The sequence below is a fragment of the Tympanuchus pallidicinctus genome, unplaced genomic scaffold (assembly GCF_026119805.1).
Source record: "Tympanuchus pallidicinctus isolate F22 unplaced genomic scaffold, pur_lepc_1.0 scaffold2, whole genome shotgun sequence".
In the NCBI taxonomy this organism is placed as follows: domain Eukaryota; kingdom Metazoa; phylum Chordata; class Aves; order Galliformes; family Phasianidae; genus Tympanuchus; species Tympanuchus pallidicinctus.
This window is the reverse complement of record NW_026294721.1, coordinates 35,252,747-35,273,554: the sequence shown is the minus strand read 5'-3', so window position 1 is coordinate 35,273,554 and position 20,808 is coordinate 35,252,747. Positions and strand designations below refer to the sequence as shown.

Below are 20,808 nucleotides of genomic sequence, written 5' to 3'. Positions count from 1 at the left end.
CTTAAATTGATGTCTGGGTTTACTGCTGTGCAAACAGAAAGCATCTGTTGAACTGATTGCACATGCAGCATTCTTTCTTTTCCTTTCGTGCAGTGAACTCTAGTGGTGTTATTAATGAAATCCCAGCTTGTAGTTTTGACTTGCTGCAGTTCCCATGCTGGGAATTCACCCTGTGCTCAGATTTCTGGGAGTCTAAATTCTTTAAGAGAAAAGAATTCTTGGTATCAAAGCAATATGAAAAGGGGCACTGCTATAAAGATGCGTGGCAGAGAAGCCTGGAAGAAGATGAAGATTGAGAAGTTAAAACTAGCGAACGGATTGAGCCAGGTGGCTCCAAGACCTCTTGCTCAGAGGGTTTTGTTCTTTTGCAGACTTGTAGCACAGCAGAAAACACAGTGTTTGCTTGCTTGAAATGTTAAGATAAACATTTTCAAATTTACTTATTCTAAACCAGGAGCCTGACTATTTAGAGATATATGGAGAAACGCATGTATAGAAATTATGCCCCCGAGCTCAGAAAGTCAGGCTAACTAGTTGTGCCAGTGTGATTTTTAGACACATAACTTAGAAACATTTGAACATGTGTGATACTGAGATCTCATTTTGAGACTTGAAGAACAGTGTTGTGTGTTGGCTGCACAGGTAAGCAGCTGCTGTGTTTGCAACTGATCTTTAAAATTATGAAGAAAAATGGGGCTGTGCAAAGCGTGCAGACCATCACAGATCAGAGTGCTATCTGTTAAAATTGTCCTAGAGGCAATGCTATGTAAGAATGCTATGTAAGAACTCTGGGACCAGTGGATGATGCAGCTATTTCTCTTGTGAGTAAGAAAGTGCTGTATGTCCTGAGTTCCTGAATGATCTCTGTTAATAGTGTCACTAAGAAAATAGTAGTGTCTGAGTGCTTGAAGTGTTCAGAAAAGTGCACTCAGAAGTTATACCTCTTTGTGAGTTGTAGAGTATCTTGGAGAAATTATTTAAAATACTTCTTTATGGAACGTTTTCAATATAGAATATTGATTTCTTTTAGATCAGAGCAGCCCCTTTCTCATCCAGCATCCAGCACTGTCTCCATAGAGCAGTGGTGGATTAACATTCCGTATTGACATGAATATTGAAGACTATAGATGAGAAAAATCTTTTCCCTCCCAAGCTGAATTTTTTTTGATGAAACTTGTGAAACTAACAGAAGGTGCTACTGCACATGTAATTGGGACCAATTTTTTTTAATAGGATCACCTTTTGCTACACTGAGGGCTGTAAACCTGGTAAGGGTCCAATTAATACTAATAGCGATGCTGCTGCTAATCGCAGAGTAGCTACTGCTTAGAGGAGGGATAATTAATTACATCTTCTTGGTGGTTGTTCTCCTTGTTGCACCCGGTACAGCCAGCCATCTGCAGCAGCCTTGCATTTCAAGGCCAGAGTTTCAAAGTTGTAACTGTCGTTTTTTAATTTTTCTCACAGAGAAGAACAGGAAGAATCCTCAGCAATTCGAGTTGGTTTTGTCACTTACAACAAGGTCCTCCACTTCTTTAATGTGAAAAGTAACTTAGCTCAGCCTCAGATGATGGTGGTCTCAGACGTTGGAGAAGTTTTTGTTCCTTTGCTGGATGGCTTCCTTGTTAACTTCCAGGAATCACGATCTGTTGTTAACAAGTAAAGTACAATTACTCCATATCTGAATAAGATCTAGATGCTATAATAAGCACTTTTTCCTTTTAGCTCGTTGTCTTGGAGAGTCTGGGCAACAAGCATGTGCTTGTTGAAATGCTTCAGAAGTCATTGGATGCTTGAAGTCCTGCATTTCCCTCTCTGAGGCAAAGCGAAAGTGCTATCGACTCCACAGTGCTGAATTAGGAAGCCTATTTAGGCCAGCTCTAAACCATGCATCATTAGCTGTGCCATTTCAAAAATGGGAAGAGAGCTGCACCTTTGAGCCACGTTGCATGTTTTTCCTTCTATGTATGTGATCAATACCTTAATGTGTAATCCTTTATGTTGTCAGCTTTGGAGTAATGCATTTCAGTAGAACTTTAAAATTCAAAACGAGATTGAACAATCAAAATTCTTTTTTAATTTGCTTGGAAAACATGAAAAACATCTTCCTCTGTGAGGACGTGGTCTGGTACATTTTGGGGGTTTATCAAAAATACTAAGCAGTTGAGACACTCATCCTTTCCTCTTCTGTAGCTTGTTGGACCAGATTCCTGAAATGTTTGCAGACACTAATGAGAGTGAGACCATCTTTGCTCCTGTTATCCAGGCTGGCATGGAGGCGCTAAAGGTTAGAATGTTCCTCTCTGAAACAGAAGCAGCTCTTTAATTAGGACTGGGCTTGATAAGCTACCTAAATTCCATTTGCTGAAGGGCAGTAATGAGTCCTCCTACAAATTGCAATGGAAAAGAGAAAAATCACTGTTTCCAGCATTGATGTTCCATTATTCTAACAGCACATATGAATTTTCTTAGTTGAAATGAAAACACTGATGGGCACATCTGTTTTCAAATTCTTCTCGAGGTCCCTCAAGAGTCTGTTCCATATTGGAAGGATGTTTAGGGAAAGATGGAGAGCAGGAGCTCTTTTTTTTTGTTCAGTATTTGAGAGATAAAAAGGTATTTAGTTACTACAAAATCGTTAGATACTTGGGATGTTTGCACAGATTTGTTGTCTTTGTATGTCTGAATGGCAGATTAAGAACTGGAGTAAGATACAGCAGCTTTACTCTGCCTATTCTCCAGCTTCTGCTGACTTTGTACAAAATGAGGTATTTATGACTACAGAATTGAGTGGGGAGTGGGAGGGTTTCTACTGAACTGCCAGCTTCTCACAGCATGCATACATCTGAAAACGAAACTGTGGATCAAATGCATCCCCAGCAGCTTTCTGTATGTCGGGGATAGCCCTCGAAATGCTGACATTTCCGTGGAGTTCTGCCAATAAAAGAATGACACCACAAGATTTGTAGGGACAGAAAAACAGCCAGAGTTGTTTTCCAGTCGCTGATTTATCTGTGAGCTGTGTACAAACAAATCACAAACTGTGAGTAAAGAAGTCCGTTATACCAAAATTACACAGCATTTCTCAAACTTGTTTCTTAAATATTTATTTTCTTCTTATTCATAGTAGCAGAAGGTGTATGTGCAGAACATTTGGTTACCAGTTCTATCAAAATGCTCTTTCTTGGTATTTGACCTCTGCAAAACAAACTTAAATATGAATTTTCTTTTACTGCTGCTCCTTAAAGTTGTTGTCAAGTAAGCTTTTTTTTATTAAACTCAGTACTTAAAAGTGATAATTTGCAAGGATTTTCACTGTAAATTACGAATACGCACATACATGTGTTCAAGAAAGCTAATGTTGTCTCAAAAGAATGAAATGGATTCTATTGCTCTTCAGTATCAATGCATTTTTTGAAATGGTAATTTTAGACAGTTTCCCAAAAATTCCTGATGGATGTTACTAGTAGTGGGTGTGTGCTCAGTCAGTCACTCTTTACAGAATGCTTTGTAAAAGTTACCAAAAAAAAACAACACCTGGTGTTCATAATTAAAAACTACAATGCTTGAACTAGTAGGGGTGAAATTTCATCTCTGTTAAAAGTAAGATACTGTCTTTGATTGCATTTCTGCCATAGCAAACAAATTTCTACTTTTCCCAGAAGAATGGCATGGCGTATTTTGAGATGTGGACTAATCTTGTGCGCATCTTTAGATCTGGAGGGGAAAGAGTCCCGAAGCAGAGTAGTGTCGGTAGTCTCAGGTATTGCATTTTTAAACTAGATGTGTTGGTAAGCCTGGAGCAGGAAAAGAACAATTACTCCCTTTCCTTCTTCTTTCCTTTCACCCAGTTTAATGCTCAACGAGTTCAGTTGCCAATTAGCGATCTCAATAACGAGTGAAAAACTGTTTCTTAAATTTTGATGGAAAAGTTTGTTACAGTACAGAGGTGCCCACGGTACTGCTGCTGTTCTCTGGAATTCAGGTTTTCCTGTCAGCAGATTGCCATCCCAGTTAGCAAATATCATTGCCTCATTATAGCTGTCGATAAGAATTGAAAACTTCGGCTAAAATTGGTATTCACTTTGTTTCTTCGTGAAAGGAGAAGTGCAGCACAAGTTCTACTGCTTCTATTTTTAGTGTAGGTTTGAATGCAGAATCTTTACACGAGGGTAGCTGTCACTCTTTAAAAACATAATGACCTGAACTGAAATAAATGTATTTTCTGTTAAATTACATTTCCTTTTAATTAATTGTATCTAATTTAAAATTCTGTAGGAGAGGTACTTCTTGTACTCATTGAGATTTTAGCTTCCTATGCAGAAATTGCTGTACTAAATGCATCATCCAGCACATCTGTGTTAGACTACATTATTTACTGGCATAAAATTCCCAGCTTTGGGAATCCATCAAGTGTAAAGACTCCAAATGAATTATTTAGCTCTGAAGAACCTTTGCAAGAAATGTTACTGTTCTAAGAGAAACAAAAGAGTCTGAAAACTAGGCTTGTTAATCTTAGCAGTAGATTCAATGCCTATATGGGTGTCTTTGTAACAGGCTGCAGAATGTGCTGGGAAACTGTTTATCTTCCACTCTTCATTGCCAACTGCTGAAGCACCGGGAAAACTGAGAAACAGAGATGACAAAAAGCTGCTCAACACAGATAAAGAAAAGGTATTTATATGTATAAAGGAAATCCTCATTCATAAAGGAAATGCAGATAATTCCACCCATCAAGTCTGCTACCTACCTGTTCAGTAAGTTAGTTCAGTAAGAATATGAAGTTTTTGATGTATATGCATATCAGTGGAACGTATGGGCAGGGGCAGTGTGGATTTATTCAGATCCACATCTTCTCACTTGAAACTTCCATCATTTTTATTTTTCAGGAGGACATTTGGATTGTGAGTGGTTGCCAACAGATCTAATGTTACTGCATTTCTGTTTTTTAATTTCGTGCAGACACTCTTCCAGCCTCAGGTGAACTGTTACGAGTCCTTAGCCAGAGACTGCGTGGCTAATGGCTGCTGCGTGAATTTGTTCCTCTTCCCAAACCAGTATGTGGACATAGCTTCCTTGGGTCTTGTCACCATGTACACTGGAGGCACACTGTACAGGTACAACAATTTCCAGGTAAGTGGTGCAAGTTCCCAGCTTGTCAGCTAGTAACAGCTGGGGACTGCTTGTTTTTATTTCAAAGTCTTTTTTGTCAGTTTACCTGTAAACTGTTAAAGTAACCGTAGAAAATTTACTTAGCAGAAATGGCAGGTCATGCTAAAATTGAAGTGCTGAAATTGTAATTTTACTTTTGCATAGATTGGTTGGCACCTTAAAATTGAATTGACTTACCTAAGTATGCTGACATCTGCAGGGAAGTCAGTTACTCTGTACCTATAGATAAAAATGCTTGCAATAAAGACCAAAACAAAGTCACAACACTACTTGTTTGTTTTAAATGTCAGGGAAATATTTATGGGAAATACAGGACTTCCCTTGTGTCAGGAGCTGAGCGACAGGAGCATTTTTTGTAAAGTGCACAAGGCTACTCTAATTCTTAAGGCCATACCATATAAACTTTAGCTTGGATGGGCATTACTGGAGATAGGTGTGACTGAACAGAAACTCTGCATGTCTAAGCCTGGTGATGAACTGGTGGATACTTGCACAGCTCTGTTCCTGTTAATAACGTCTCTATTAAAGGAAAAGAGAGATGTAATCCTGAAAAGATGTGATGTCACGGAGGGGGAGTGTTGGGTTTCTGCTCGTTTGCTGCCACCCAGTGGTGAACTGCAACTGTTCATTTGCTTCACCTTTCTAGCTCAATTCTGATAGCCCGCAGTTCCTAACTGACCTCAGGAGGGACATAGAGAAAAAGACGGGATTTGATGCAATAATGAGGGTTCGAACAAGTACAGGTAATGGTACCCCTTGGGAATCAAATATGAGAATATATAATTCTAAGTAATACAGTGCAAGAAGTGTATACAAACTTGTAACAGCAAGCTGCCCATTTTATCTTCATTGTGTACCTTTTGGAAAGTACAGACTGAGGAAATGGCTGTGTATCCCCTTACTGTGTACGTCTATGTAAATTTGCCAGTCAGTCCTGATCACTGTACATGCAGCCTAAAATGCAAAGCAGTCTTAGAAAAGAGTGTGGTTTGCCCAAAGCTTACATGTGTTTTCATTTTCTAAATACTTCAAGTTAGAGTAATGCTTCTGCTTTTTGACCATTAGTTCTTACTTCCCAATGCAAGTATTTGGGGAGAGCATAAACACACTGAGTGGCCCAGTGAGTAATGCCAAAGGCTCTGGGGGTTCCTGAGTCACTGCACTCCTCGATGGTCCACACAGATTCACTTCTTCTCCTACCCAATGGAGAGAAAATGCCACCAGCAAGGAAGATTGGTGGGCACTGCACCCCCGAGGCGGCACACCCTTGAGGGAAAATAGTTGGTGTTTCACTAAGTAAAATTGAAGTTAGAAAATAGTATCCTTTTTATTTGTAAATTGTAAGAGGATGTTGTGTGCTTGCTTTTTCATCTGGCTGTAGGCTTCAGGGCTACTGACTTCTTTGGGGCTATTTACATGAACAACACTACAGATGTAGAAATGGCAGCAGTTGACTGTGACAAGGCTGTGACAGTAGAGTTCAAACACGACGACAAACTGAATGAGGACAGTGGAGCCTTAATTCAGGTAAAAATGCATTGTGTCATTTATTGACACTGTGAGCAAGATTTTTTTTTTTAATATGACTGCAAAATGTTACACTGTAGGACTGATGGGAGTGATGCATAGCGTGCACATTTGCTGGTGTTGTAGTACCACTAATAATATTTAATTAACTCACCAAAGAATGCTACCTTGAAATGCCAGGCTGTTTCAAAACTAATGAAACCTGTATTTCCCTTCTCATTCCACAATATGGGATCCCAGCAGTTCCTGGAAATGTAAATTGGGCAATAATTAAAACTGGCCTTTCTGTGCCTGAATTGCCAGTGCTTGGGATACACTCATACCTAGCAGAAGATTCATCCTAACCATTATCAGATAATGTGAGGTTGCTGTGTACTGTTCTAGATGTTTTGTCATGACCTCATGACCTTTTGCTATTTTAATGACAGAAAATGATTCAGCTTGAAAAGTTTCACAAAAACTGTAGAATTATCTGAACTTTTGTTTTTAAGCTCCTTAGTTTTTATCATGCTCCCATGTATACTTTATAGGTTAGCAGTTAATCCTTGTATGAATACAGCACTGTGAAACATCCACTTTGGGGTGTTTGATGTCACTTACTGGAGACCTGGTGTAGCAGCGATGATGGAAAAAGTGCTTGGCTTATGGATGTTGCAGTAGGGTTGTTGAGAGTTTCATATGAGAGTTTCTTGTGGAAGATGCAGTGCAAAGCTGACCAGTTACTTTAGCTGCAGTTGGTGTTATGCCCTGCAGGTTTTGGCTTGTATCTGCAGTCAAGGTGATGAAATTAGTTTTAATTGTGGTGGTAGGAAACAAACATGTGCCAGGCAGATGCATGCAGTACCAGTGAAATGTTAGCAGTTGGGAAATCTTGAGTGCAGTTCCTTTACTTTTCATTCTTGTGAAGTTTTCCTACATGCTAACATTATATCAAGGTAGAATTGAACTCATAAGCAATTTCTTCAGTCATCCCTCAAATTCTACTATCTAAGACAATGGAACAGGCAAGATACAAGGGTGGATATAATAGGACCCCACTTGGGCTTACCAAGATTAGCAAGTTTTTCTTTGTCACTTTTGACAAAAGCTAAGATGAGGAGAGTACGTCTCAGCAAGCTTCTGATCTCTGATACAGTGTGTTTGCAGCTGCATTTCTTTGGGGCATTTTTCTTGATGGCATATTCAGGTATGGTGTACAATGAAGTGGTGTCTTGTTTTCAGATGATACCAGCAGAGCGTAGCATGAGAAAGCACTAAGCCTTCCCGACAGCCATCATTACTGTCATACTTTAATAACTTTATAACGCATTTACGTCTCATATATTTACATAAAATTTTGAATCTGTTGCTCCTTTGGTTCAATAGTGCTGAAGCAGCACCAAAAAGCCAGGCTGTTCCTCAAAAGTAATTCTGTGCCTTTTGTAGGCAGCTCTTGCATGATGATTATTATAATTTTTATTATCATATTACGATCATAATTATATTATAATATAAATCCTATAATAGTAATAATATAAATCATAAAATAATTACGATTATTATATTGTTTATATTATGAATATTATGATTTTTGTTTTAACATTGCAATGAAAGATATCTGGCTCTTCTGTTGCAGTGTGCTGTCCTCTACACATCAGTAAGTGGGCAAAGACGACTTCGCATACACAACATAGGCTTAAATTGTAGCACCCAGTTAGCTGATGTCTACAAGACTTGTGAGACGGATGCACTTATCAACTTCTTTGCTAAGTCAGGTAAAGTCAGAATAAGTTGTGTGTTTTTTTTCTTCTCTAAGCTGGGAATGAAAGGAGGTGGAGTGATACCTAGTGGGAAGTCATTTGTAACTTGCTACTGACATCTCCCTTAAGAGCGACAACATTGAAAAGAGAACTAGATCGTAAATTTTAGATATATGTGTCCCAAAAGAAATGCCTGGGAAGGCTCTTAGAAACAGGTAATGAACAAAAGTGTATAGGCACAGTATTATTTTGTTAGAATTTTTGTTTGGTTTGAGGTGGGGTTGTTGTTGTTGTTTATTGTGAAAATTAATAAATCCTCTAAAATGCTTTAAGAGTCAGAAAACAATGGCCATAGACATAAGTTTAGTAAAATAAAAATCTAGCAGAATACTGTAAAACTTTGCATTTGTCGAGCAAACAAGTAACAGAACCTGTATCAGGCTCTTCTGTTCTTCTGTCTTTGTAGCCTTTAAAGCTATCCTAAGCCAACCACTGAAGGTTGTCAGAGACATCCTGGTCAGTCAGACAGCGCACATGCTGGCGTGCTACAGGAAGAACTGTGCCAGCCCTTCAGCAGTGAGCCAGGTAAAGATCTCCCCATGTCAGCCCCTCTTTGCAACAACCACGCTTGCACCGCCAGCAGTACCAGAAAAGAATATTTCAGACATACATACTTTTTGTTTTCTTTCAAATATGATGACAGTGGGATGCAGTGGTAGCAACATACAGAGGCTGTTGTTTTGGGGTGAATGACAGTGCTGCAGAGGAAGGTGACAGCTGTACCACAGAGATGCCAAAGCCTTTTCTTCCTGGTAGAATTACATGCTAACTCTTAGAAGCTTTCACTTTTTTCTTCCATTCCTGCAACGATTGTAGCGGACTGATTTTTTGACATGTAACAACTGTTACTGTCAAAAGACAGAGATAACCCAGTTAGCATCCTGAATTTGCGTATAGATATATCAAGAATGCACTACTACTAAAAATCTGACATTGAGACAGCAACATACTCCTACCAAAAAAAAATCTATGGTGATTAAAATATGACTTCTTAATTCCTTTATTTACCAGCAGGCAGTAAGAAGCTGTGGGTCCCTCATTACTTTTGTTCCACACTACTTGAAAATTCTCTCAAATGAAGACACCTCTTATTTTCAAATGCTGTCACATTTGGTAATCTACTCACTCTTTTTAGAAATTCAGAGCATTTGGGGGTGTCACAAAACTAACAAACAGTAAGGTAAGGTGCTTTCAAATCCTTTTAGCAGCTGTTCCTGACACAAACCTTGTTCCAGTTCAAAGGACAATCCTCGTCTTTGACTTGAACTGAACTCAAATCCCATAAACCTTCAACTTCTGTTTTTCTTACAGCTCTCACAATACTTCGTCTCCCTTCTGGATTCTGAGGTGCTGCAAAAGTGGCTTCTTCCTCACTTTTCTGAACTTCAACTGGCAATTTTCTACTTCAGTACTGAGGTTAATAGCGAAGGACTCCCAACAATATTGGAGGCTTTCAATTTACACTGTTTCCCTTAGTCTCCTTTAAACTATGTTTTCCAATTAGGCTTTTGTATACTATTTAATACTTCTAATAATCACAAGCCTGGGCAATGAATTATTTCTCTCAGTGAAGACCAAATGTTAGAACACCAGTGAGGTCCTTATTGTGAAAGAAAATAATTAAATATTAGCTTGAAAGACCAGCTGTCATTCCTCAGCACATGGGAGATATTAAATAAAAGCCTCCTCTGCCTCTCAGCTCATCCTTCCAGACGCAATGAAGGTGCTGCCAGTGTACATGAACTGTCTGCTGAAGAGCACTGTGCTGACTGGCAGACCAGAAATTCCAACTGATGAGAGGGCGTACCATCGACAACTGGTCATGTCTATGGGAGTAGCTGATACACAGCTGTTCTTCTATCCCCAGCTTCTGCCGATAGTAAGTATGTTATCTGCACATCTGCTAGCTGTCAGTAAAACTGTTTCCATTTTAAACTGCTGTGATGTTTTCAACTGTAAAGATGTAGAAGATTTTCTCTGTGCAACGCAGCTGTTACGTGGCCAAGCTGGATTAGTTTTTTTAAAGGGAAGTAGTTGCTAGCTGAACTAAAAGTAGGAGGGAAGAACCCCTAGTTTAAAGAAAACAAGGAAGTAACATGATCAGTCACTGCCATCAGCATCCTCTCATAACTCCACTGTACGCTTAACATGATTTGGTTTTTGATGGTTTTTGAGCTGGCTAATAAAAAATGCCAGCTTTAGTCAAGCTCGAGCCTGGTGTGCTCGAGCTTCATATTTGTGGAGAGGTGCTCTTTAGCACGTAGTGCACGAATTGAAAAAGAAGTGACTCCTGATTTCCTCCATCTGGAAAGGAACCACTAAGGTGTAATAAACCTGTTGTTATTACTTTTCAATGTCCAGTTAGAGCATCGCTCACCTTGAAGTCCCCATGTTTGCAACTTACGCACATTCTGCCCTACAGCACAACCTGGATTTGAAGAGCGACGCTGTGCCAGCTGCAGTGCGCTGCTCTGAGGAGCGTCTCTCAGAAGGAGGGGCCTTCATTCTGGCCAATGGTCTGAGCATGTTCCTGTGGCTGGGGGTCAGCACGCCCCCTGAACTCATCCAAGGGCTTTTCAATGTGCCGTCTTTTGCACACATCAGCGCAGAAGCTGTGAGTATATGGAGGGAAAACAGTCCATTTGTCAGAACTCATGATTTTGTAAGACCAGGCCACTGATTAGAGAAACGACCGAGGGAACTTGGAGCATTCATCATTCAACTGTAAGCACAAATGGGTGCCAGCAGAAGCTGTTAAGACACCAAAAGTAATGCATAAAAGCTCAAAAACTATCTCTCTGAACAATTACAAGACAGCTTTCACAAAGTTTTCAGAGAATCTTAAACTTATGTTATGACATATTAAAATCCTACTGACTATGCATTGGTGAAACTGCAACAAAGCATTCTATGGTAGCTAAAGCTTCTCCTGTAGCCTGAACTTTTCCTGATAATGAATTTTAATGTAGTGATTATTTTAAACTGAAAAATGGCTTAAAGACTGATTGGTTATTCTAGAAGCTTTCCCAAAGGAGATAAAGCACTACCCAGGTTAGAATGACACCCGCAGTAATACACATCACAAATACCAGCAGCTATTGTACAAATTGTTAATGCGACTGGAAAGTAACAACCAACCTGTGATGCTTCATTCTAACAGACATTACTGCCTGACCTGGCCAATCCCTACTCTAAGAAAATTAAGTCAATAGTGGAGCACATCCAGAACCAGAAGCCCTACACTATGAAGGTAAGAGTTTGCTCAGTGTCAGCCTGTTCCTCACAGCTGTTCAGAAGAACATTACAAGCTGTGATAGATTTTCTTGTAGTTGTGAAAGGCTTTTTACATACCAGGAATCTCCAAATATGCCACTGAATTCCAGCATGCATTCTAGGCAGAAGCATCTCAAATGTACTTAATTCAATAACTGTTACTTAATTATCCATTCAGGATTTTCAGAACTACCCTGAAAAGTCAGTTTTATTCTGCAAACCTTCCTTCACACTGGCTCTTGGTTGCACATAAGTTGCTCTCCTGTGTTTCTAAGGACAGCTACTGAAATGTCATTACCAACGTATTGTTGTTTTTTGTCTTTTTTTTTTTCCTTCAGTAGCATTCCATAGTAGGTAGAAGAAAATGGTACTGCTACTTACTGTGATGGTATCCTAGAAATATGTATGTCTCTCTTTTCAGCTGATGATAGTGAAACAACGGGAGCAACCAGAGATGCTATTCCGGCAGTTCCTCGTAGAAGACAAGAGTATTCATGGAGGAGCTTCTTACGTGGATTTCTTATGCTGTGTTCACAAAGAGATCTGCCAGCTTCTCAATTAAAGAAACTTGAGTATATATAATTTGCCAGTTACTTTCCAATTTTGCAGGAGGGACAGTCATCGGTGCCTGAAGGCTGGCCCACAATTCAGTGTACCCAGACATCCTGCTGTGCTTTACCAAACCTTTTCTGTGCTCTTTTTGTACAGTTTCATTCCACTCAGCCACTCACCAAATATTTAGTTTACTTATTAAGCTGTAGAATAGAAGTTCTGCACTCAGGTATTGTTAATCTTTGAGGAGTCCTGACTCTAAGCTGAATTGCCAGATTTCAAACTGTCATTGCTTAAGAGAGTTTTCAAGTATCAAAATATGATTTAGAAAATAACTATTGGAATCTATTACTAGCCGTAAATCGTTTCAGAGCCAGGAAAGATGCTAAAAATCCACACAGAAGGAAAAAGTGGTAAGATAATGCTTTTTCTAGAAGTGAGAGCACACAGCTGAATCAGTTTTGCAGCAGTCCTGCAGTTCAGTTTGAGTATTTCAAAGTCCTGTGTGTAAAACTAAGAACTCTAGAAAATAATTCACTTCTTCCCAGAAAGGGCAAGTATTAATTTTCAACAGAAACAGAGCTCTGGGTAACCTTCTACACCCACAGGTATCCAGGACACAAAAATGTCTCTGTTTTATAACTGGACTTCAATAAGCGAGTTCAACAACGGAGCACAGGACAAAGAGCAGTCAAACTATGCTTATTCTAAGCTTGGTAGTTAGCGGCACGCTGTTATAGCACAATCCTCTAGTTTTCAGGGCAGCAATTAATCTAGCATGCTATTTAATTACATTTTTGAAATTGACCATGTTGTGCTTTAGCACATTTGTTAACTGGAATAACTCCCAATAAAACTTAGCTAACCATCTGCTTCTCTCACAGTTACAGTGGCAGGTCAACAGTGAGACGGTTGACAAGTTAACTAAAGGTGAGTTGCGGTGCTATAAAGGGAAAGCTTCATGTTTAACACCAGTCCTGTTACAGGGACTGATGAATAAATCAGTCATCACTTAGAAAAATAAATTTCTGTTACTATCAATATTTAAGGTAGAACTTAGAAAGCCAGTCTTTGGCAGGAAGAGCTGTTTACCTCAGTGCTTCTTCAGGCTGTAAATTTAAGACCAGTGCCTCTACACACAACATTTGAATTTCTCCAGACTTGAAAAGCTTGTTACAAATATCAGTATTTCACAGAAGGCAAAACCAAAACGGCCTCACAAGAGAGTGTAAGACATGGGCCTCATAAAAAAAAAAAAAGTGCCTTTGATCATGCTCGTGTCATTAACTAGTATTTATCCTTTTCATAGATAAAATAAGCAGTCCAATGCACATTCTTGACAGCTCATCAAAATAGTTGCATCCTTGTGCACCGAACAACTCTTAAAAGAAATGGATATATTACAAAAGGTCACTCACACCGAATTCAGCTCTTTGCTGGAGACATTTTACTTTGTAAAAAGTACTTGTTGCCTTTCCAGATCAGCGTACTTTGTAAAAATGACAGCAGCAACTCTGATGTGTAAAAACATAAGGAATTATTAAATATAACACTTGTGTTTATTGTAAGACAGACATTGTCTCACTTTCTTTTTTAATTTTAATGCTATCAGCCTCTCTATCAAAAGCTATCCAGTACCTCTTAAACTGTACCATCTAAAACTGGCGCCCACGACACTACAGAGGGCGGTTCTAGGACGACCAGCAAGGGAAACTTGCTTCAGTTTGCACAGCTCCTCCCCTGCCGTTCCTCCCATACGCACAAGACAACGTAATCACCACACTGACCAGGAAACAAAGCAAAGTTAAAGGCGCAAGAGCAATTAGTTCCTACAAAGCAGAGACAACGTTCTGGCACAACCAGCAATTAGTGAATATTAAGGGTTTGACCAATGTAGCTCATCTTCTCCTACTCAAGGAAGCTTACTCTGGATTGTAGACCTCTCAGTGTTTAGTTCCCCTGTCAACATCAAGCTCAGTCTATGGTAGGAAGACTCAGTGGAAGGCTGAAGTGTCTCTCCAATGCCAAAAATAAAAAAGCAAAATAGCAAGCCTGGTTAAAAAAATATGTCAAGTAAACCTTTAGAGATAACACAGTAACACTTAGGTGAATCACGGAATGGTAGAGGTGCTGGGATTCTCATAGATAAAAGCACTGTAATTAGAGAAGTGTCTGTACTCAGCTACTGAGCAAAGAGTTCTTTTCAGCTAAAGCATCTTTTCAATTCTAAAAGCTAAAGTTCTTTTCAATTAAAGCATCCCCCCTCAGAGGCAGGGCAAAGCTGCTCACACAGTTTGCTCCCACCACAGCCACGCTTGCTTAGAATCTAATCCCTTACCTTATGCCATTCAGTTTGCTGATCGCCAGAAGACCGCATTTGTACCATCACTGTCTTCTCTTTGGTCAGTTCAGGCCACATAAATAACAGCAAGAACTTTAGGACACCTGTTTTACTTCTACAATTCTGGAGCAAGGTGTCAAACGTATTTCCATACTGCATTTTATTTCAGACCACAGCAGCAGCAAATTCACCACCACTGCTGTAGCTAGTAGCAGGTTTACCACTTCCCCAAATTCCACTTGATATTACCAACATAACTGAGATATATGTACAAAATTAGTAAACAAAACATGTTCAGTGATAGTACCTTTGCTAGGCAGTGGAGCAGAGCACCTAGTATCATTCCCATGTGTCATCCTCATCATGTAACAGAGTTAAGAGGTGAAGGATTATTCTGTCTGAACTTGCCTTTAAGGAAAGGAATATCTGGTTGTGGTAGCACAAAAACCAGGCAACGGTTCTCTGCTTGCTTACAGCAAGCGGGTCAAAAGGGCACAAGAGCACCATGGAAACACAGCAGGCAGTGGCATCCTACCCCTGACCACTGCTGACCTGTCTGAGCTGCTTCTAATTACAGACACTCCCAAACTACACTACCCTCAGCATCACCCCCATTAAAAGGGGAAGGATTCAGCCAGGCTGAACACCAGAGTTGTGCACCTACCTTCAACAAACCTTTGCTTCTCTTTCATAAGATAGAGACACCAACAAACCAACGTAACTGTGCTAACTCTGCCTTTCTCTGAACAGACAATCAATAAGAAGAATGCGAAGCTGAGCTCTAACAGTTGCTGTTTTTGAGTATTTTTTGTAGAACTAGGCACTGGCTAAACCAATTGTTTTAAAGCTATGAAAAAATGAGATGTGATACATTAATCTGTAAAGTTAGTAAAAATGTATTCATTATATTAAAGTGCACTTTAAAAACTACTGGCCTGGCAATCCAGTAGTGTGTGTTAAAGAAAATCTTTAGTATGCCCTTTGTGCACAGACTGCCCAAGAGTGCAGGCATCTTCCCTGAATTTGAAAGAGGCAAAAACCGAGCCATTCCTTTGGCTGCCTGGAAGAATCACAGCAGTGTCTATATAATCACGAGACAACCCTGTTTATTTGGTTTCAGGCACAAGGAAGTAAAAGCTTTCAAAATTACACTTCAAAAGATATTTATTTTAGATACCTCTCCCTCTATCCCCCTTTCTCACAACTTAGATGAGCGTAATGGAAGCGTAAGTAAGGGAGAAACTTTTTTTGTTTGAAAGATACAGAATAGCTTTTCCTCGTAGTGCACAACTGTCCATTATATGGGGCTTGGGTGTCCAAGAAGTTTGTGTTTATGTCATGATACAATGGGAAAACATGTACAGGTTTCTACCTTAGAAGAGTTTAATTTGCCAAAAGAAAGCAGAGTTCCTTCACGATTAGTGTGCAGTTTTACTTCATCTGTTCAACACAGATCAAGTAGAAAATCTAGTGAGACAGCAGTACTGTCACTTGCGCCCACATCCCCATTCTGTACTGCCACTGCAGCTATTTTCCAGGCAATACTCAACATGCTACATGTAATTCTACAGAAAAAAATGCTCTAAAAACTTCATAAAGCAAAATGAATTCTATGCCCCATTAGGAACACATCCATATCACTTACCTATGTACTTAAAGCCTGTGGAGAGAGCAGGAGTTCATATGCAGAGCTGCTATCCAGAACAAAGTTTAGCAAGATACAGGTAGGTGCACACCCCATTCATCAGAGCACCAGCCTTTCACATGCCGTCACTTTCACCTACGCTAAGGTGTCACAGTGACTGACCTACCACCGAGATACATCTTCATGTGACGTACAGCAGCTCCTGCAATGACCATGAAAGTTGTTACACATCTAAGTAGTGCAATTCTAAGCTGTGGCATAAGTGTTAAGATTACAACACTCAAAAACTTTAGTTAATCATAGCTAGGACTTGTTTTTCCCTCTCTTTCTTTAATTGCTACAGTAATCACACTCAAAATTATTCCATGTTTTTCCACAAACTTACCTTGCTTTTTCAACTATGGAAACGACCCCGTTACATGCAGGTTAGTAAGCTTTCCTTGCCTTTATTAGGTTGACCTTCACCCCATCATATTAGTCGATTCCCACTACAGTAATAAAGGTGCCAACATCACCCTTTGGGTAGAAGAACATACACAGAAATAGGGGTCTCATTACCTGTCACTTTCAGTTACTCAATATGTCCTTAAAAGGCCATGTTCAAGAAACAAACGTATGTGTTCAATGTTTCAGTGAGCTTCATCTTTAGAACACGTTCTGGATACTTCTGTCCCCTGCCAAGGATTTCAGAAAATCACAGTGCTCTAAAATTAATTCCTTGACTCGATGACATTTAACCACCATTTTCCGAGCAAAACTGTTTGCAACCTAAATTCCACTGACTAACGCACCTCTGAACAACAAGCCCGCGTTCACGGTACTGCCTCGGGAAAAAAGCACTGCCTACTAACTTACACTGCCTACTAACTTACACACATCTCTTGCATCTCAACCAATTTATCTTAACTGACCATGTCAGAATGGAAGGAATCCGTAGGTTAATGGCTGGATTTGCACACAGTCATTAGCAGCTGACTGGTATTCTGAAATCCCTTTCAAGCTAAATGCTAAGACATTTCACGTATCTTGTCAATGTAATTGTCAGCTCCTTCACCTGATTTATACAGGGGGTATATAGCATATTTCAAGTCCTATAAGCCTCTTCCAAAATGGAAAGACATGACAACATCAAGACAGGCATCCCAAATCAGATTGGTGGCTTTATGTCCTCATTAAAACTAGAAAGGAAGAAATTTGTTAGGCTTTTTATCTTCAAAGATAATGTGCTGAAATTAAGGCAACTGCAGCAAATGAAATATTCATCAGTTCCTTGACAATGAGTGTTATCCTACTTCTGTTAAAGCATTAGAACTGAGAAAATAACTGAAAACTTTTTTTTTTTTTTTCAAAGCTTTTCATCTCTAGTCACAACTTCAGATGTGGCCCAAATTAACAGCAATTTAAAAAAGCAACCATGCATTTTCACTGTGTTAAGTGGGGGGAGAAGCAGCAGTTACTCACTACAGCATTTTCTATCATATCCACAATCCCAAATATGCTCCATTTATGTGCTACTTTGTTACCTTTAGAGGCAATCCACAGTTGAAACACCACCTTCAGAATACTTCCAGTGAGCAACTTTTCTTCAATGATGACATGTAGAAAAACTTATTTCCTTCCCAGTCACCTCAATTAGAAAAGTAAGGAAGGTTGCTTGTTAACAATACGTACATTGCAATTCCTTTGTGAAGATGGGCCAGCCAGATAAATAAAATCTACCGCTCATGAATCACACATCACAAGTCTCAAGCAACATCCTGGCTTCTGCAAACTAATACAGAAACAACTCAGCTATGTTTTTCTGAGTCTCATCTTCAGTGCAGGCCATACCAAGCACCAAATGACCACCTGTGGACATAGAAGAAAATGGTAACTCTCATTTCTCTCTTAGAATTCTAACTAAGGAAGAAAAAAAGATCCGCCACTGGTACACAGGCTGCCTTTTTAAGGTTAAGTGTCTTCAGTATTTATGTTCTCAGTAAGGACATCATTAGGGCAAAAATCAAGAAGAAAATGTTTTCTTACTGCAGCACAACATCTATCAAGTGCTGCTGTAAGCAGCGTTTGGCAGACTGCTGTTAAAACACACCCCCTCCTCCCAGTTCCAGCCACTCTTCAGCTTTCCAAGTCTAACAGCAAGAAACAAAACATAAACAATAGGTGAATTTCATTTATCCTTTAACAGTCCCTTAATAAATACACCATCAAGGCTGTGAAGTTGACCAGACCCTACAAAAATGTTCATGCTAAGATTTCACGAACACTTGGTGCCTCCTCTTTTCTAACAGTAGATAGGAAACCACAATAAAACTAACTTATTCCAAAAACCTTAAGAAAGTAAACTCACAAAATATTAATATTTCAACATTAGCTTTGATAAACAAGTTTAATAATTCACTACTGTACAGAACAGTTACTTTAAAGTTAGACTTCAACAGATAAACATTTTGAGACTTAAAATCCAATTTTCCAAAATCCATACCTACGAATTGTAAGACTTCAACAGCCAGATTTATTCTGTCTGCCAAGCGTTGTTCTGGAAGTTCATTAGGGCAAAATGTGAGTTGCAGTTTTGCTAAAAACCAGTGCTGTACTGTACTGTACATACCAGATCGCTTTCTTTCTATACCATATTCTGGATCCGATCACCAATAGTCTATTTCCAATCCACACCAGGTCAGCAGGCAAAGCAAAATCCTTGGTTTGGTTGCTGAGACTTCATCATTCAGGTGATTACTTTCAGGAAGCTGTCACTGATAGCATTACCTCACTTCCAATATGGCCTCTGATGAGGTCTTTCTATTATACACAGTGCAATTGCTCTGCAATGAAACTGGGCTTCCCTACTGAAGATGATGACTATTAACAGAGGTAGGGTGAAAATCCTTACTCAAGAAGCAATCCAGACCTACACAGAAGTTCCAGACAGGATATAAACACACAACCTGTTACTCTTCATGAAACACAACATGTGACTGCACAGAATTACCACTCTCTCCATTATAGGCATGAAAAGTGAGTGCATATACTTCATAAAACAAACGTAAAACTTGTTCCTTTTTCCCAAGAAAAATTCGGGAAACTTAAACCAAATAAGAAAAAATAGAACTCTATTTATTTGCTTCTTAGTTTAAAAGAAGTTAAAATTGGTGTCAATATTGACACAGCAGTTTTTCTTCCATGAGTAAGAGAATAAGTCTGCCACTGCCATGCAATTCAGAACTGCATTTCATGCCTAATCCCCCATATTAATGCAAGTCAGTCCAAACCTGGAACTGTAAAGAATGAAGAAGAATCCATGTTTTGGAGAAAATTACCGTTAAAAAAACCCATAACTTGCAAGTACTTGCAATACAGGAACAGCAAGTATCTTCATTTCAGTCTCATCTGCAGTTTAAAGAGATGGCTCTGCTTTGACAAACAGAAGCTGTCAGGAGGCCCAGTTTAGCACCTTCAGGTGCTGCTGCCAAGTGAGGTGATCTGCCTGGCCAGTCACTGGAAGGCAGACTATTTGGAATTGCTTGCACCAAAAATAATTTTAAAAGTCACGGAGCTTGTGCTTCAATAATAATTCATTTTAGCAAAAGAAATATTAAGAAGATTCAGAGATGGGACAAGGGACTGGGGGAAGAAGCAATTTCCTAAAAGTCATCAGCGTGTGGGGAAGCCTCCCCTGTGGGTACCTCCTCGTCCCCCTCTGAAGCCACCCCTCTCACCCCGAAAATTAGTTCTGTTCCTCTCTCTGCCGCGTTCTCCTCGGCCTGCTGAAGTCCCACCTCTTCCTCCTCCCCTCGGAGCACCGCCTCCACGGTCAGACTTCGACTTGGGCGGTGGTGACTTGGGCCGAAGCCTCTCGATCTCTTCGGTGCAGCCAGTCAGGTGGGAATTTGGAGCAGTGAAATACGAAGAGTACGTTTCTGCATTGAAATTACTGTTTGTCAGGGTGGGTCCTACAGTCAGCCATCCTAAGGAACAAAACCAGAGTCAATGAAAGCAATAACAAATTTCATGCTTGGAGGCTTTAATTTCCTTTTTCCCATTAAGGGAACATTCAAGTGATAGGAACAGATACTTATCTACATATTGGACAGAAAGAAAAAGATCATCTCTAGGAAAGTCACAGTTGATAAAAGTTGATTTTACATTAATTTGTAATGGCTTTTTGTGGTTTTTTTTTGTTTTTTTTTTTGCAGGGTGGAGGGCTGGGGAGGGAACATCCAGGTTGTAGTTTTGCAACATCCCTTCCCTCCTGTTCCTATGCTGCATCTTCCAGCTTCTCTGCTGAGACTGCACTGTAAACGAGATCAAAACATTCATCTAGTTTAAAGACAATCTACACCTCTCCTTTTTCTGCCTTTTTCAAAAGGTGCTTGTCTCAAACAAAACCAATCAAGTCAGCACAGCCAGGAGCACAGCATGCTGCAAACATGCATCTGGACAAAATAACAATGCTGCTGCTGAATCCTATGATACGCAGACAGAGCTTAGAGTTAAGTCAA

General features: G+C 39.6%; 2 protein-coding genes across 10 annotated transcripts in view; one reads left to right on the top strand and one right to left on the bottom strand.

Annotated features, from left to right (window-relative positions):
* The window catches only part of SEC24D (SEC24 homolog D, COPII coat complex component), a 117,592-nt gene extending 103,701 nt beyond the window's left edge, over positions 1-13,891 (top strand). For 8 of the 9 annotated variants that reach the window (XM_052681590.1, XM_052681594.1, XM_052681592.1 and 5 more), the window contains 12 exons: positions 1,468-1,659; positions 2,194-2,287; positions 4,558-4,674; positions 4,963-5,133; positions 5,819-5,915; positions 6,554-6,699; positions 8,315-8,453; positions 8,905-9,023; positions 10,198-10,377; positions 10,921-11,112; positions 11,659-11,748; positions 12,193-13,891. In XM_052681590.1, coding sequence (XP_052537550.1) covers positions 1,468-1,659; positions 2,194-2,287; positions 4,558-4,674; positions 4,963-5,133; positions 5,819-5,915; positions 6,554-6,699; positions 8,315-8,453; positions 8,905-9,023; positions 10,198-10,377; positions 10,921-11,112; positions 11,659-11,748; positions 12,193-12,333 — 1,678 coding nt within the window. In that variant the 3' untranslated portion in view covers positions 12,334-13,891. The other variant, XM_052681599.1, reaches the window with a different exon arrangement.
* A 4,785-nt stretch (positions 13,892-18,676) lies between these two features.
* METTL14 (methyltransferase 14, N6-adenosine-methyltransferase subunit) overlaps positions 18,677-20,808 on the bottom strand; it is a 29,055-nt gene continuing 26,923 nt past the window's right edge. Inside the window, exon 11 of the mRNA XM_052681600.1 lies at positions 18,677-20,274. Within this exon, the coding sequence (XP_052537560.1) occupies positions 19,961-20,274 (314 nt within the window). The 3' untranslated portion in view covers positions 18,677-19,960. The remainder of the gene's footprint in view (positions 20,275-20,808) is intronic.